At 42.6% G+C, this 16,411-nt stretch overlaps 1 protein-coding gene across 3 annotated transcripts in view; it reads right to left on the bottom strand.

The window, feature by feature from the left end:
• The window catches only part of MGRN1 (mahogunin ring finger 1), a 117,556-nt gene extending 103,044 nt beyond the window's left edge, over nucleotides 1–14,512 (bottom strand). For 2 of the 3 annotated variants that reach the window (XM_029576330.1, XM_029576333.1), the window contains exons 1-4: nucleotides 14,274–14,512; nucleotides 6,678–6,796; nucleotides 2,190–2,278; nucleotides 518–664 (exon numbers count right to left, since the gene is read on the bottom strand). In XM_029576330.1, coding sequence (XP_029432190.1) covers nucleotides 518–664; nucleotides 2,190–2,278; nucleotides 6,678–6,796; nucleotides 14,274–14,361 — 443 coding nt within the window. In that variant the 5' untranslated portion in view covers nucleotides 14,362–14,512. The remainder of the gene's footprint in view (nucleotides 1–517; nucleotides 665–2,189; nucleotides 2,279–6,677; nucleotides 6,797–14,273) is intronic. The other variant, XM_029576332.1, reaches the window with a different exon arrangement.
• Nucleotides 14,513–16,411: the final 1,899 nt, after the last annotated feature.

Here is a 16,411-nt window from a genome sequence, read left to right as displayed (position 1 = left end):
GGCACAATAGCATCACTGATAATGTCAGGTTTAACTCTAATCTCAAGTTCCTGGGGATGTTATGGACATTTCTAGGTCTCCTAGTACCCAAAGCTGAGAACGCAGCAGGAGCCGCTTTCAGAGCCCCTGAAAGAAGGCAGAGTGGACTACTGCAATGTCACGAAGTAGGCTGCTGCCTGCTCACTTGCCAAGGCTGCTGCCTTAGGGGACAAAAGGTTTGGAAGCTTAGAAAGGGAAAACATAGGCTTCCTTGATGCAGTAACAGCCACATCCAAGAACATATTTATACAGCATCAACACAGTATATTTCTTCCAAAGGAACTTTGACAGAACTGTCCCAAGCTTCCCCATCTCTATCACAAGGGAAAATACAAACTGCAAGTTAGTTAAGCTATCTTTGGAACCCTGTTCTCTAATGTCTACCTCAGGAAACATTTAAAACATTTTCTCATTACAAAAACACTGAGCAAGTAAACAAAATCTCCCCTCACTCATGCGATGCCAATACAGGACTCACACTGCCACGCCACTGATGAACTCCTCACTGGCCTGACAGCTAATGGTGATGGCAACGCGAGCATCAGCATCAAAGGTGAATTCTGGGCTGTACAAGACTCTGGGCTTGGCACTGTCCTCGGTTGGGCTGTCTGTATTATCCTTATACCTGCAAATATTAGAGAAGAAACAGCGTAACCTATTTGCAAACAAACATGCCTACCTACAAGCAGAAGACCGGTTTAGGGCTGGAATCCATTAGTCCAGCTCACAGTTTGCAATTACATAGGGAGCTTTTCCATTCCCACAGGTCCTCCTATTACTTCTCTTCAGAACCACTTCTAGCCTAAAGTGAGGCAGCAGAGGGGAAGGTGGCAGCGTGGTCAGGACACTGAACTAACACCCATCTTACAGAGCCAGTATTACCCACCATGCACGACTGAGAAAGCATCCTTCAAGATGCACAATAGAGAATCACTATGTTGCTGCTAAGCCACATCCTGTCTCCATGTTATTTAGAAATCTTCCAGGCTCAGTCCTGCCCCATTAGAAACACAAGGGACACTGCTAGCAAAAACAAGTGAAAACTATTTTATGGCTGTCACTCGATTGCTTTACCCTCACCGAGGGGTGCAGGCACCAAATTCTATCACCACTTACTGCACACCCAGCACTCAGGCCTAGACCAAAACCAAAAGCACTGTACTTATGGCCCTATAAAATCACATCAACTTGTTGTTTACTGGAGCTGGGACTGGGTAAAGAGAAAGCAGAACAGTAGCCCAGCGACTTCCCGACAAAATGAAGAATCATCCAATATGATTCAGCATACAGAGAGGTGGACATTTTATTGCTAGGTCTTTACAAAGTCTTCAGGGCCTTCTCAGTACCGCACAGCTATCAACTGGATTCTGCTGTGGTTTAATCTTCTCTTCCTCCAGTAGGCTTCATTGTGAAACATGATTTTAAGGTGCCTGAGGCCATCATGTGTCCACCTCCTAGTTAGTACCTCTCACCTTCTGGTACCAGACAGCACCATATCTATACCAGAACTACAAACGATTTTCTAGTCTACAACAAGCAGACAGTGAAAGAAGAGGAGGAGGAGAATCCTAGGCATCACCCAACAGACACCTATGAGTGGGATTCAAAGCACACAAGTACCAAGTTATGAGAAATGTCACTGCAATGGCTACATCAGAAGCAGCAGTAGAGAGCCTAATCAGATTAACACCCACCCAACTATGAAATACATTTTAACTAGGCTGAAGGGTGAACTAGATCAGCTAGGAAGGAAATGAAAGTCATGCTTATCCAGGGACTTGACAGCATGCTCAACTTTGACTCTACTGAAATTTATCTCACTTTTATCAGATAAAGGTCACTTTCAAGAGAGGAGGTGCCAAACCCATGCATCACCTTCCCCATCACGTTTGGACTGGTTCAGTTATCTTTTAAGGAAGTTATTATGCTGCTGCTTTAACGCTTTCAGCCGTCATTTAAAAGCTAAACTATAAAGAGCAGAACTAATAATTCCCAAAATGCTCCGATTGGTACGACTCCAAGACAGGCTCAAACCTCAAAAGAATGTGGGGCTTGTTAACTGCACAGGAAACTTGAAGAGGGAAAAACACTACTACACAGTGTTTAATTATATGATTTCTTTCTGGAAAAAACAAACAAAAAAAGCTTACCTAACGAGGCGAAGGGAATCCTTCCGGATATTCACCAGACTTCGCAGCGTCTTCACTGGTTCATGAGGCGCTGGTGTTACATATGGGAACTGGAGGAAGAGGTCAAAACAAATCATCTTTACTGTTCATCTATAGCACCTTAGGCACAGGAACGCAGGATCAGAACCTCCCATGCTAATAGCGTCCATTCCCAAGCACAGCGGGCCATGGATAAGCGTAAACCCAACAGGGCACTACGATATCAGGGAGCAAGGGACGTGAGGACTCAGTCATACAAAGATTGCTCCAGAGCCATCTGAGCTTACTGAGCACTGGCTTACTACTAAAAGATGTGCAGTCACCCCTCTTTATAAGAAAAGCAGAGGAGGACAAGAAGGAAACACAAGTGCTGGCCAGTCTGGCGTAAAACATTTCTAAGGCAGGCCAAGAAAGAATTTGAGAAGAAACTTGCCATAGAGTTGAAAACGAATACAATCTTTTTCAAATACTTCACAAGCAAGAAGCCTGTGAGGGAGTCAGGTGGACCACTAGATGGCCAGGGGGAAAAAGAGGGTGCTCAGTGAGCATAGAGTCATAGCCAAAGGCACCAACTCTGCAAAACCACTGGGGGTGCAAAATTAATTACCCCTCCCTGGACATAGTGAAGGAGATTGCTCAATACTGGGGGTGCTCCAACAAGCACTGGACCCATAGAGCAGGCTCCTATAGTCATAGCAGAAAAAAAACAGTGTCATTCTTTGCTTCAGTCTTCACTGAGGAGGATGTTGGGCAAATGATGATGATTCAGGAGGACTAAAGTACTTAAATGCTCAGTAAACTATTAAAAAATGTTTTGCTGTGAATCCAAGGATGCCTGGGTTCCTGGCTAGCTGGAATGTAACCTTATGTTATGAACACTTTTATATTAGGGTAAGTTTTCAAAAAGGTAACCTAAACCAAAGCCAATTTACATATAGACCCCCAACACACACACACACACACACTTCAGAGGGAGGCTGCCCAAAGGGTTGTATCTGTCCCTCAGGTGCCTTTTCCAGAATAGGAGCCAATGGAGGGGGGGGGGGGGGACGACACACATACCATTTTTTATTATTCAGATAGTCTCATTATTATGTAAACCTACATTCACAGCACGCTGCTAACTCTGAACATTATCAACAAGGGTAGGCCTTTCTATGGTCCCTAATGATGCAGTTACACAGAAGGTTGCTTTCTTGCCTTAAGAATGGGTATTTCTGTTAGTAGCTACTAAAGAGCTCTCAGCACTTCTTTTCCTAGACCCCATCACTTCTCCTTAAATGAATGGTAGGCTCCCCCTCCGCCCCCAAAATACCAGATAGTCTACCACTAAAATGTTTTTCCTTTTAATAAATGACTTCAGCGGACTTAACATTTTACTGTTGTGTATTACACACTAATGTCAGTGAAACAAGGAACAAGTGATCATCAGGCTTTACTGGATTCCCCTTAGCGCCCGTTACCCATGCAACAGACAGTCATGATATTACAGCGTTTCACTGGGCATGGACTGGAGAAACGTGCCGCTTACAGGAGTCTTCCTTCTACACATCATGGCACAAACCAGCTGGATTGTATCTTCTTGTAGGTTGTGGTACCTTCCACTGGAGAGGACTACCATGAACTTTGGAAGACATATAAATCCCATCCAAAGAATGGTCTCCTATTCTTTTGCTGGATCAATAAAATGTTTCAGTGTTTGCAAATAATTCCGCTTTCTCCAGTACCAGTGTAACCACTGGACCTGTGCAACACATCCTGTCAGGAGTTTTAATCTAACTCTATGACGACAGAGGTCAAGAAATTATTTCTAAAGGTCAAATGCCCCTTTGTCTATGCCTAGAAAACTCCCTGTTTTCTAAAGAGAGAAAATCTAATAGGAATTTCAAGCCCTATAGCAAAAAAGGAGCTGCAATAAGAGCTTCCCAAGAGTCAGTGGAATAAACCAATGTACAGCAAAATGAACTAAAAAGGACTTCAGGATCATACAGGTAGGGCATTCTCTCCTGACAAGCAGCTCATTTGCTACACTTGGCAAAAGAATCCTCTTAGATAGATTCTGTGTCTGCCAAGACCTTGGAAGATGCTCTCCATGCCTGTGTTGCCATTCAGTCTTGAATTCTACGCATATGGGAAACCACATAAGCAAGGAGTTGGCAATTACCTAGGATCTGCAACATAGAATTTCACAGCACAACAAAGGAGACAGGATGTGCAGAACCAAAAGCACCAGGCACTAAATAGGCAATTTGCTAGGGAAATGACTCAGGAAATCTTGTTCTTACGAAACACAGCATTAGACGTGTGTCCCTTTCTCCTCTAAAAGGAAAATGCAACGGTTACCCCACAACTGAGAGAACTAAACATTCATTTAAAATTATGTAGCACATGCAGATTCACATTACAATAAGTGAACACACACTGGACATTTTTCTACTTTTGAGCTTTTTCCACACTGCACTGCTCTCAGTCTCTCCTCCGATATCCCCTGGTCCATCTCATCCTTTTCCTGGTTCTCTTTTCCACTTTACAATTTCTTCTATGTCTCCTCCAGCTCTCTGGTCATTTTTCTATCATCTTTTCTTCTTCAGCTTTTGCTCGCCCTCTTATCACCAACTATTTTTCCTCCTCACCAACTGAGTCCATATTTTTCATCTTTGTCTCTCCCCCTCATCCTCCAGTCTTCCCTCAGAGAATGAAGTGAAAGAGTATGCAGGGGGGGGGGGGGCAGGGGTACTTTCCCTTCCTGCGGGCTCACCTCCCCCCCCCCGCCCCCATACCCTTCGTCCCATTCCTCTGCTTACTCCACCAATTCTTCAGTTTCCTCCCTCCTCGCACTTCTCCTGTTCAGGTTTCTCTCCTTACACTTTACCTGTCAGAGTCCTCTCCCGCTCTGGCCATGGTAGGTCAGCAGTGCAGCGATTCAGTGCAAGCACGGGAGCCCAGGCCCTCCCCACCGGAGGCAGAGAGGAGGAGCTGCTGCTCTCAACGGGTCCTCGTGCTCCAACTGCCAAAGCCATGGCTGGTGAGGGATGAAAAAGCAGCAACTCTCTTCAGTGGCTGGAGACAGACCCTCTCCTTGGAAAAACGCCTGTTCTAAAGTACGGCGCTGTCATAACGAACTAGGGGGCAGAAGCAGGACAAAGGGAAACAGAAGAAACGAGGACCAAGAACGCCTTTCCTGCTGCAGCATTCCAAAAATCAAGAAGATTAAACAGAACTCCTGCAGGAGGACCCAAATCACACACGTACTACTGTGTGAAGATAAAAGATGTGCCCTCCAGCACCATTTCCCCTGGGCTAGTACATCTGCACCAGTAAAGGGAACAGGGAGCCTCCGAGGAAGAGGTCGAGTTAATAAAGCTCACAGATGGCATGGGAGAGGCTTACTGCTCCCCAAGACTTCACTGCCTGTCCTCTGCCAAAAAGCAAACCTACTCTGCCTAGCAGCAGTCAGAGGGACGGGAGGAGAGAACAACAGATGTAGATTCTGGTGCAACACAATGCTGCATTAATATCACCGGTCATTACAGTTTCAAATTCAACTGCAGTTTTGGTGAAGTCACTTTTCTTGTAAAGCAGAGGATGTACCAGCAAAGATTTAGTGCCTAAATACCTAATATATTAATTTAAACTTCACCATTTCTAATGATTTATATATGCACCTTCCTGTGCACAATAATTCTAATAGGAAGCTTCCCACTCTGCCTCAACTAATGGAGGGTCTTTCTTACACAAAAGAAAAATGTGTACATCTCCCATCATGTAATTAAGCTATGTAACATTAACATAGCTTAAGTACATGATAGGAGATGTTGGAAACAGGATGCTGGGCTTGATGGACCCTTGGTCTGACCCAGCATGGCAATTTCTTATGTTCTTATGTTGATGAGCAATAGCCTGAGAGAGCTTCTCTGCCAGAGGGTAAGTCCACCTGGATGCATAAGCACAACTTAATGACTACCAAACTCCAATGTAAGAACAAAGAAGCGAGTCCTCTAACAGCTAATGGCATTGCAAACTATTTCACAAACACAAAATTGGTCTTAATTAGGTATCACTTGGAAGCTGAGAACAAGCCTGGGGAAGCGTCGGGGCTGGTGGTTCCATCAGGCAAACTAGGCGGTGGCCTAAAGAAGCAAAAAACAGGGGAGGGAGGCGGGCGTCACGACAAAATCTCGCCAGTGCGAGGCACAGAAAGATGCAATGCCAGAGTCAATAATGCCCAAGAAAGGAGTGCTGCGCTGGAGCTGCTGCGGCTGGCAGGAGGGAGCCCTGTGCTAGAGCTGCCACCGATAGGTGTGCTGGGGAAGGGGGACGCATTCACCTGGGGCACCAAACACTCCTGCACCAGCCCTGGAAAGTATCTGTGTTAATCATCATTCTTTTAGTCCAAGCCTATGATATGCAACACGTTTCCCTGCTCACAAAAGGGGACGCCACATCACATTCCCAGCTGAATTCACTTACCTGAACAGGTCTGTTCCCCAGAAAGTTAAGATCCATGTTCTCTCCAAACAGGTAACCTTCAGGATGAGGGGTATCAAACTTCTCACCCCCCATGAAAAAGTGACTTGCAAAGTAGTTCCCTAAGACGAGAACAGACAGGTAAAATAAGACTGGGGCGTCTACAACATGATACCATGACCTCCTTCCTCTCAAAGAGCAGAGAGAACTACCACCAGCCAGGCCAAATGACCAAATAACCACATGCAACTGGAAATCCCATGCTGTGAACATTTTATTGAAATGTAAAATATGAACTTATTTTCTGTTTAATAAAGAATTATTTTTAAAAAGCTGCACTCTGCTTCCAAGTCCATGCAAAGTTTACCCTTATACTCAGTAGGGGATGTGGGTGTGACGGCTTCCATATGGCTCAGAGGAAGTAGAAAACAAAAAGTCACACATCCCCCATTTTCTGATGGCAGGGGAAAAAAAAAAAAAAGAGTCTGTGCACAATAGCTCCCTGAAGTGAGAGGAGAGGCCATGAATGCTGCTTCCCTGATGGGAAGGACTAAGAGAGGATAAACACACATAGGAAACAATTCCCTGCTCCAGGCACACTCAGAAGTGCCGGCAAAGATCCAAAAAAACAAATCGCTAAAGAAAGAAATGACAAGAAGTTTAGCAAAATTAGAAGTAGCTTTTGAAAACCTTTTCCCTCCACTGCAGTTGAGTCATATTTGCACATTCCTATCCAAACTGTGGTTGGCCAAAGGAGTTTATGGAGAAGGAATTTCCTTTAGACTGAACAGGATGTGTTTTGGAAGTAGTACATCAGGACACCAGAAGTCTGGCTTGCTACATCTTAGAAGTGTTTTTCTACCCGACCATGCCACTATAAAAGGCATGTGCCATCCAAACAGCACTCACATATGTTCAACCACGCTGCAAAGATCACATCATCCTGATGCCATACATTCATTCTGGAACCAATGTTCAGCTGCTATCCAGCAGCATGGCTGTGCCACTGAATATATTCAGTTACCTTATAGTCAGATAAGTTTAACCAGCTAACTTCAGAAAGTTAATTAGCAATCCTATCTATTTTCTATTGTCGCAAAGATTAGTGAATCCCGCGGTAACAGGGGGCGGGGGGGCGAAGCTGGCAGCGATCACACCACCACAGTGTTATCGCTGCCGGCTTTCACACTCAATAGCACCACCGTCAAAGGTGGTGCTATTGGGCGCGCTACTGGCGGCGATAGCATGGCTTACCTTATTGCCAGCGAAGACACCGCAGGGTCCACCCCGACCCCGCCCTGACTCCTCCTTGCCCCGACTCCTCCTCTTCTGGCCCCGACTCCGCCCCTAGCAAGCTATCGCACGCGAAAAGGGACTTTTCGTGTGCGATAAGCCTTAGAAAATGACCCCCTAAGCCAGATAAGTGCGGATATTCAGCTTTAGGTTAGCCAGATGTGTCCCCACCCCGGAAAATCACTATCCCACCCTTCATTTAGCCAGCGAAGTGGCAGCTGCTGACCATGCCCATATATCCAAATGGTGCCACTTTGCCGGCTGTTTGAACTTAATAGACTAAGTGGTGATGAATATCAGGCCTTCTGTGCTTTATTACCTTGGGAGTTTTTCATGAAAAATTCAATTTGAAAGAATTTGGCAGCAAGTAACCCAGACAAAGATTGCCACAGAAAGGTACCAATTACATTATCAGTATTCCAGGAAGGAGTACATCAAGGCCTGTTAGCATAAGTAGGCCCAGGCTTGAGCAACAGTTCAGGTCATTTCTAGGATAAGTGCATCCACAATATTCGAGTCAGTACCCACAGCTGGAACATGGGTAGATGATGAATGAAAGCCCTGCTCGTGGTTATCATGGCTTAAGCTGCTAGCAGCTAATACACATTGGAGATAGGTCCAGGGAATGGCTGCATGCACTTATAGTAATAAGCAGGCTCTCACTGCACGTCTAACAAAGCAGCAAATCCAGAAAGTAAGACAGGACCTAACAAAGTAACACCGTACCTTCAGCAGATGTGCAAGATCATAAGACAAGGTAAAGACAAACAAATCAGATATTCTGAGCAAGCAGGACATGGAACTGGGTCAGAGCAGACTGGATGAAGCAGCCAGGAGCCCAACTCCAGGCAGGGCTTCTGAGAGCTTGGGGGTGGGCTCCTGCTGCACCAAACCAAATGTAGAACAGCTACAATCCAACACAAAAAACACAGGACCATCAAAAAGCAAAGTTGTTTACCTACAAACAGTGCAATGAATTAGCTATCACACGTGGGCGACAGCATTAATATGGACCCAGCTCTCAAAGCCCACTATAAACCAACTAGTACTTGGAGGGTCCAGGGGACTATTATAGACCAATGAGTTGGGTTTTTTGTTTGTTTGTTTTTTTTTTTTTTTACTTTGGGGATCTGGGGAGAGAGGAATCTATCGGTCATTTTTTGTTTTGAAAGGGGGATGGGGATACCTTTTACCGCAATGGACAACTTGGAGATTGGTTTGGAGGTCGGTCCTGTCACTGTGCGAGAACCGGCATCTATTTTTAAACTTTGGTTGTCAGGGCCTCGGCGAATGGCAGCCCTGGGATGAGGAGAGGGGGTCAGGTTTGGCCCCTACACACCTCTTTGCCTTTTTGTAACTATTTCTTTTTTTTTTTTTTTTTTTTTTAAGGTGGGCCCTGTAAATCTAATGCAGGAGCATCGAAACCCACATTAAGGTCTCAATGCTCCCGCATTAGATTAATGTTTTTCAAATAGGTGTAACTAAAATAACGTGACTGACAAATTTCTAACTCAGCCACGTTATTTTAATTTACATCAGATTGCCTGTGTATAAGCTGCTTTGCAAGGATTCACAAAATTCATGTATGTAAATCCATACAAAGCAGCTCCTTGTAGTAAAGGGAGAGAATCTGGACTGGGTTATGCAAAATCTCTTGGATATCGCATAATATACGCTTAACGTGCCTAATAAGCACCTCCTGCCAAGTCACTACTTAAGAAACGAGCCTTCTCGACCGCTAGTCCTACCCTATGGAATGCACTCACCACGGAACTTCGTCTCGAAACCTGTAATCGAACATTCAGAAAAAAGCTAAAAACTTGGCTTTTTACAAAAGCCTTCACTTAAAGGTCTCTCCCTAGGTTTTTGACTCACCCATGTTATACCCCATCACGTTAGAACCCTGACGCAGTAGCCCTTAATTCCCCTGTTTAGCTCTACTTTACATCTATCTACACCCATGTTTAATAAGTCGGCTGTAATTTCCGACTGTTTATTGTTAATTTTATTTATTCGATATTTGACTATGTTTATTGATTCTATTTATTGACTCTGTTTTTTGTTAATTTTATTTTTTATTTATTTGATATTGTAATAACAATTTGAATTTTAATCATAAGTTGTCCCCAGCTCCAACCATAAGTTCCCAGCATAATCTATAAGTTCTCATGATGTTTGACCTGTTACTTGTTACCTCTTGTCTGACATAATGTTAGATTGTTCTATGTGATTTCCTACTTTGGTTTTATGTAAACCGACGTGATATGTACCAGTACATGAACATCGGTATATAAAAGCTCTTAAATAAATAAAATAAATAATAATCCTACCAGACCTTGATATATCACCCTGTCAGACTGTAAGCTGTCTGGGGATAGAGAAAAACCCTTCAGTGCCTGAATGTAATTTGTTCTGAAGTGCCGCAAAGTGGAATAAAAATCAAATAAATAAATGGAAGAATTTTCAGAAGACTGTGTGCTATGCTGGCAGTTTCAAGTTGAACACAAAGTATTTATTTAGCCAGCGAGTAGTTAAACTACAGAATCTGCTGCTGCAAAATGTAGTCACAGCCAAGTAATGTATCAGGGTTCAAGAGGGGTCTGGATGCATTCCTGGAAGCCAAGGACATAAATGGATATTAGAGAGTGGGCAGAGACCAAGTGGCTTCACACTTTTATAGCTCTACAGAAAGCACTTAGGTGAATGCTGGTTTTCATTTGGTGACTCTGGGGCTTGGCCATTCTTATGTTCTTCTGTGTTTGCAAGGAGCTAACAAAAGTAAAAATCAAGAAAGAAAAGGGGCTGGACGGGATAAATCAAGGGTATTAAAGGAAATAAAGGAGGTCCTGGCAACAAAGCTATTTGACTTCTTCATTGCTTTTTTTAGAGTCAGGAGTGGTTCCAGAGGACTGGAGATGGGCAAATTATGGCTCTTCTTCACAAAAGTGGAAACAAGGAGGAGATCAGTAAACTACAAGCTAATTAGTCTGACCTTGTTAGTGAGTAAATTAATGGAATCACTGCTAACACAGAGGATAGTGCAGTTTCCAACATCAAATAAGATTACAGGATCCAAGGCAGCATGGCTCTACCAGAAGCAAGTCTGGTCAGACCAATCTAATCAGTTTGTTTGACTGGGTGGCCAGTTTGTTCCATCAGGGAGATGGTTAGATGAGCAAGGCTTTTGTCACTCATGTGACAAACAAACAGAGCTCCCCTAGGTATGGGCCCTAAAGTGACTGACTGGATTAAAAAGTGGTCGCATGGAAGACAGCAAAGAGCAGTGGTAAACGGAGGAGTTACTTATGGTGTGCCACAGGGATTGGTCCTAGTCCAGTTCTCTTCAACATTTTCATCAGTGATACCACAAAGATTAGCAGGAAAGGTTTGCCTTTTGTGAATGATACCAAAATCTGCAACAAGGTAAGCACCTTAAAAAGTATAGAAAATATGTGGGATCTAGTGAAGCTTGAACAGAATTTGGAAGCTAAAATTAAACGCTGAAAAAAAAAATGCAGGGGTATGCATTTGGGTTGCAAAAACCCAAGGAAGCAGTGCAGGTTAGAAGGTGACTTGTTCTGTGCACAATACAAGAGATGCAATCATATCTGATGATCTTAAAGGTGGCCAAACAGGTAAACAAGGCAATCACAAAAGCCAAGATAATGCTTGGGTGCACAGAGAAATGAAGAGCCAGCAGTTAAAAAAAAAAGGTATTAATGCCTCTGTATAATTCTCTGGCAAGACCTCATTTGGAGTATTGTTAGGGATCTTTATTTTCTTCCTCAAGAATTTATCAGTGTCTATTACAATAAAAACAATGGGAAAAAAAACAAGCAAAAAATAACATTTCTGGGTACATTTCAGAGTTAATTTTGGTGAACAGAAGCTAGGAAAGTTAAAAAAAAACCAAACAAACATTTAAGCAGATTAGGATCCTAGAGTAGGGATTCCCAAATGTTTTATGAAGAGGACCATATACATTTCATTGACTGGACTAGATGAAAATTTTAGTGACCTCTTCTTCAGTATCTTCCCTTTTTTCTCCCAATATCCCCTCTTCTAGCATCTCTCCTTTCCCCTTCCCTCTACACTGAATTTCTCTTGCCTCTTATTCCCCCTCTCCTTCCTTCATCCAGTCTAATCTCTTCCTTCCATCTCTCCCCAGCATCTTCCTTTTTTCATCACTCCTCCCAATGTACTATTTTCCTTTCTCCCATGCTCCCACAACGGCAGTTTTCTTTGCCTCCCCTCTTAACAGTAACTCCAGCAGCATCTTTGCTCTTCTTTTCTGTGAGAGTGGTTGTGAAAGGGTTTTCTATAAGCCACATTAGTTTGGTGGCCCAGAAGAAATAGAAATATAATAACAGCAGCACAATCACAGCACCATGAGCTTGCACTAATCAAACATGTAAAAATAATCAAAGCTGTTGAAACACTAAAGCATGTTAAAGGTTAACAAGTATGTTACAGGTCAGCATTGATTTTCGTTTCTGCCTTCTGGGCTCAATTTACAAGAAATCAAGACCTACAAGAACCCAGTCTTATTAGCATAATGAGAAAATTATAATGTCAACCATTTGAAAAATGTTATGCAAACAAAGTGTGTAAATTTAGAGGCAGCGTTGTATTTAACTGACTGGAACAGCTTGGGATCTCTGAACTGGCATTTACTGTACATTGATTGGGCAGCTTAAACAATAGTGGATTTACTGCCTACAACCCATCACCTCTTCAGGGCTTAATCTTAAAACTGAATGCAGTCCCTTCTTTTGATTGGACATTCTCTTTCATAGAAACGAATCGTAACAGCTGATTGTCAAAAGTAATGCTTTTAAGCTGAGCGCCATCGTACGCAGACATGTGTTTATGTGGCTCACATCAGAGTAATGCTTTTTCTGTTCTCCTTTAAATAAAGAACAGTTAATTGCAGACCTCTTCCACTGCTGAAAGAATCCATTGACAGCTGGATATGCGGCTCTTTCGTTTGAATAATGTAAGTTGTTCAGCGTCTCTGTGAAAGTTAGTTGCATGTTATACTTGTCTGCTTCTCCCTATTGGTGTCTGTTAAAATGTTCCAGTTTTCTACCATAAAAAAAGAAATATTGGAAGTGTGCTGTTCAAGCCCAATAAAAAGTTTCTTGAAACATAGCGACTTTGTGGTTTGAAGTTTCATCATGACTGCCTGAACAACTGAGGAAAGTAATTTTCCATGAACATCTGATATTTGCAATATAAAATGTTTTCAAAAAAATATTTAACAAGAAGCATAGACTACCGCATACATGTGAATCTATGACAACATATGACCCAGTTGTTGGAGGCTTAAGAGTAAAAATGTTGTCTCTCTACTCCATGGGTGTTATGACAATTCACATTATGCACCTCTTATAAGTAATGTGATTATGTTCTGAGTGAGGTTCTTCTATATTGCATATTTTGTGCACTCTTCATTTGTTGGTTCTGTGTACGTCTAGTAGCACTATACTAATAACTAGTAATAGAATATATGGCTTGGGCATATATATATATATTTTTCATAATACTTTCCCTGAGGTGTTAATATTAAGCAATTTGCCAAGAAGAGAAGTTATACAAGGCCATTTTCCTATATTCAACTAGAAAAAAAATCTAAAAAGGAATAATTGATAAAGAAAAACATCCTTCCTAAGCACCATAATGCAAAACATCAGCAAATCCGTCACTTTAAAGAAATGAATAATATATTATACTAAGATTTCATCAGCATACCGGATGGAGCTGGATTTCAGACAGACAGACTAAAAACCCTCTTTTGTCTATCCTTCCCAACAGTTCAACAAGTGTAACACATTTGCGTAGTAAGTAATGACTTGTCATATTATTATTACACCGTCCACTGCACTCGGCGTTATAACATTTTGGCCACCGGCGTGCCAAAACAAAGTACAACCGATTGCACATTAGCATGGAGCTGGGAGATACATTCGTGCACAAGGGGGCCGCTATCCCCAGGACTAGGGCGGTCGCCCCACTGACTGTGGGGTTAGAAATCCCAGGAATAGCGGCGCCCTGTAAAACAATTTTAGAAGCAACCGCTTCCATCTGCCGAAGTTTAGAAATCTTCACCTGCTTAATCTGAAAGCTAAAGAGAAATAAATATCGTTTTTGCAAGTCACTTATCGCTCCCGCCCTCTTATTTTGTTCGAAACGGTTAATGCATCTTCGGAAGGAACTGAAGCCCCGGCGGCGAGAACGGGCGCTTCCCGGTCAGGACCCGGCCGGCAACGTTAACGCGAGCTATGTTAGCCATGGTCGGGTGCGTACCGGATTTCGGGGGATATCTGTAGGCAGAGTTCGCTTGGATATCGATATCTTCCACCCCGGCGATTCTCCGGCTCAGTATGGACCCCATAGTGCTGGTGGGAAGCAGAGAAGGCAAGGCCCCGCGCTTCCCGGGGGCGGCGGAGGCTTCTCGTGTCCCGCCGCCCGAGGTAGCAGCCAGGCCTCGCCGCCTACACCGAGGTTGTTTTCTTCTCTAACCCCAAGGGCTCTCCGCGACGTCAAAGCTTCCGGGGGGTAAGGAGGGCTGACGGGAAATGTAGTTTCACCAGGGCTCGAAAGACGCTAAGGGCAGGGACAGAGATTACAACGAGAAAGCTTCGACGTTGCCCCGTACAAATAGAAAGCTGTAGTTAGCGTTTGTTTATTATTTTTATTCCGCCTTGTTTGCGTTTATTGCAGGGGTTTTCTGGCTCATAAACGTGCCCCCTGAATTGTCTCTGTTTTCTATTTACTTTCCAAAACAACAGAGGACGTGGTGATCCTTTGGTCTTGGTTGGCTCCCTTCACCTCGTCCTCACTACGATTTTACAATCTGCAAGGAGCGGAAGTTGGTGCCACTATGTCCCTTGTATACAAATTAGAAAAGTTCTGCCCCATTACGTCATTCCGTCTATATCATGTAAATTTGCAGAAGAATTAGAAATTAACTTTGCTTCATCTATCCCTTTCAACTCAACAAGTGTAACATGTAATTGAAGAAGTAAGTAATAGTATGCCCTTATTATTCCTACAAATCTCATTGCATGGTATTATAAAATTATGTCCACCAGAGTACCAAAACAAAGAACAAATGATTGCACACTAGTATTAATATTATTTATTATTTTCCATTTGTATTAGTTCCCAGCTCTAGGGAGGTTCAAAAGTCACAAACTAAATAAACATCTCTAGACAAACAAAGGAAAAGGTTCAGAGAAAGATTAAAACTTTGGCTATATGTGAGAGCATATGGACTATTTTAAATTGTTCTATGCTATTGATGATTATGGCTGATTTTTATGTCTTTTGATTAAAAAATTTTTTTTATTAAAATTTTTACATTTTCTATAATTCCAGACAAAAGAAAATTATACAGACATAGTAATCACTTTTTCCACAATACTAATTACATCAAATTGTCAGCAAGAAAACAAAAAATAGGAAATAGTGATTTAAATATTATTAACATCAGAAATCTTACTGCCTGATTCAAGTACTTATATACTAGATAGGGAGATCCAATTCACTTAGAGCAATAATACCAAAAATCATACTAATAGAATACAGAGGTTAAGGCAGTTAACTAATTTAAATGCTGAACTCTATCTTATCCTGTTTCTAAAGTCCACTGATGATTTTGCAGGAAATTCTCCAATTGTTCAGGGTCATAGAATACATATCTATTCCCTTCCACTCTCATGACGCATTCATATGGGAAATAACTACAATTTTTTTCCTGGCGTTAAGCTCGGTGATATGCCCAAAATCAGCTGAAACGCAATTCGCAATAAAGATCGCAAATTGCATTTTGGCCATTTCTGGGCTTGGAGAGGGAATGGAGTGAGTAAGAGAGAGAGAGAGACTCTGGGGAGGCCTTAACAGTACTTTGTTAGAGAGTCCATCAAGGTAGAGCGAGAGAACATTGTAGAAATCTCATGTTTGTGAGACTTTCCTCACTCAAAATGATTTCAAATCTTCACTGAAGTGTACAGTGCTGTTCATACGTCTCACTCTGCATGTCAAACTGGCCCCAAAACCCTAACCACCAAAACCTCACCTCGAGTTATTAGCTGGCCCTCCTATAGTGATATAAATACTTAGGCCTTTTAAAGAGACTCTCTCTGAGATACACTGCCTATGCAAGACGCTAACATAGTGCATGGTGCGGTAGTTCTAAAATTATCATAAAACACCCCTTTTTCTTATCACGGGCATTATCTATACAGAATTATAGCATTTTGATGAATCTAAGGGTAAGATAAGAACAAGGAACATCTGTTTTTCTGTCTGATAAGGTTCGGTGTTTGAACTGTCTGGAGCCATCAAGTATCAGGATGCCTAATGAGCTACAGCTGGAGTATAAATCTTGTCAAAGTTTAAGTTCTAATTAGACTAACTGCACTTATAAAACCTGAACTAGA

Source organism: Rhinatrema bivittatum, chromosome 14 (assembly GCF_901001135.1).
Source record: "Rhinatrema bivittatum chromosome 14, aRhiBiv1.1, whole genome shotgun sequence".
NCBI lineage: Eukaryota > Metazoa > Chordata > Amphibia > Gymnophiona > Rhinatrematidae > Rhinatrema > Rhinatrema bivittatum.
This window is presented reverse-complemented; position numbering and strand designations above follow the sequence as displayed.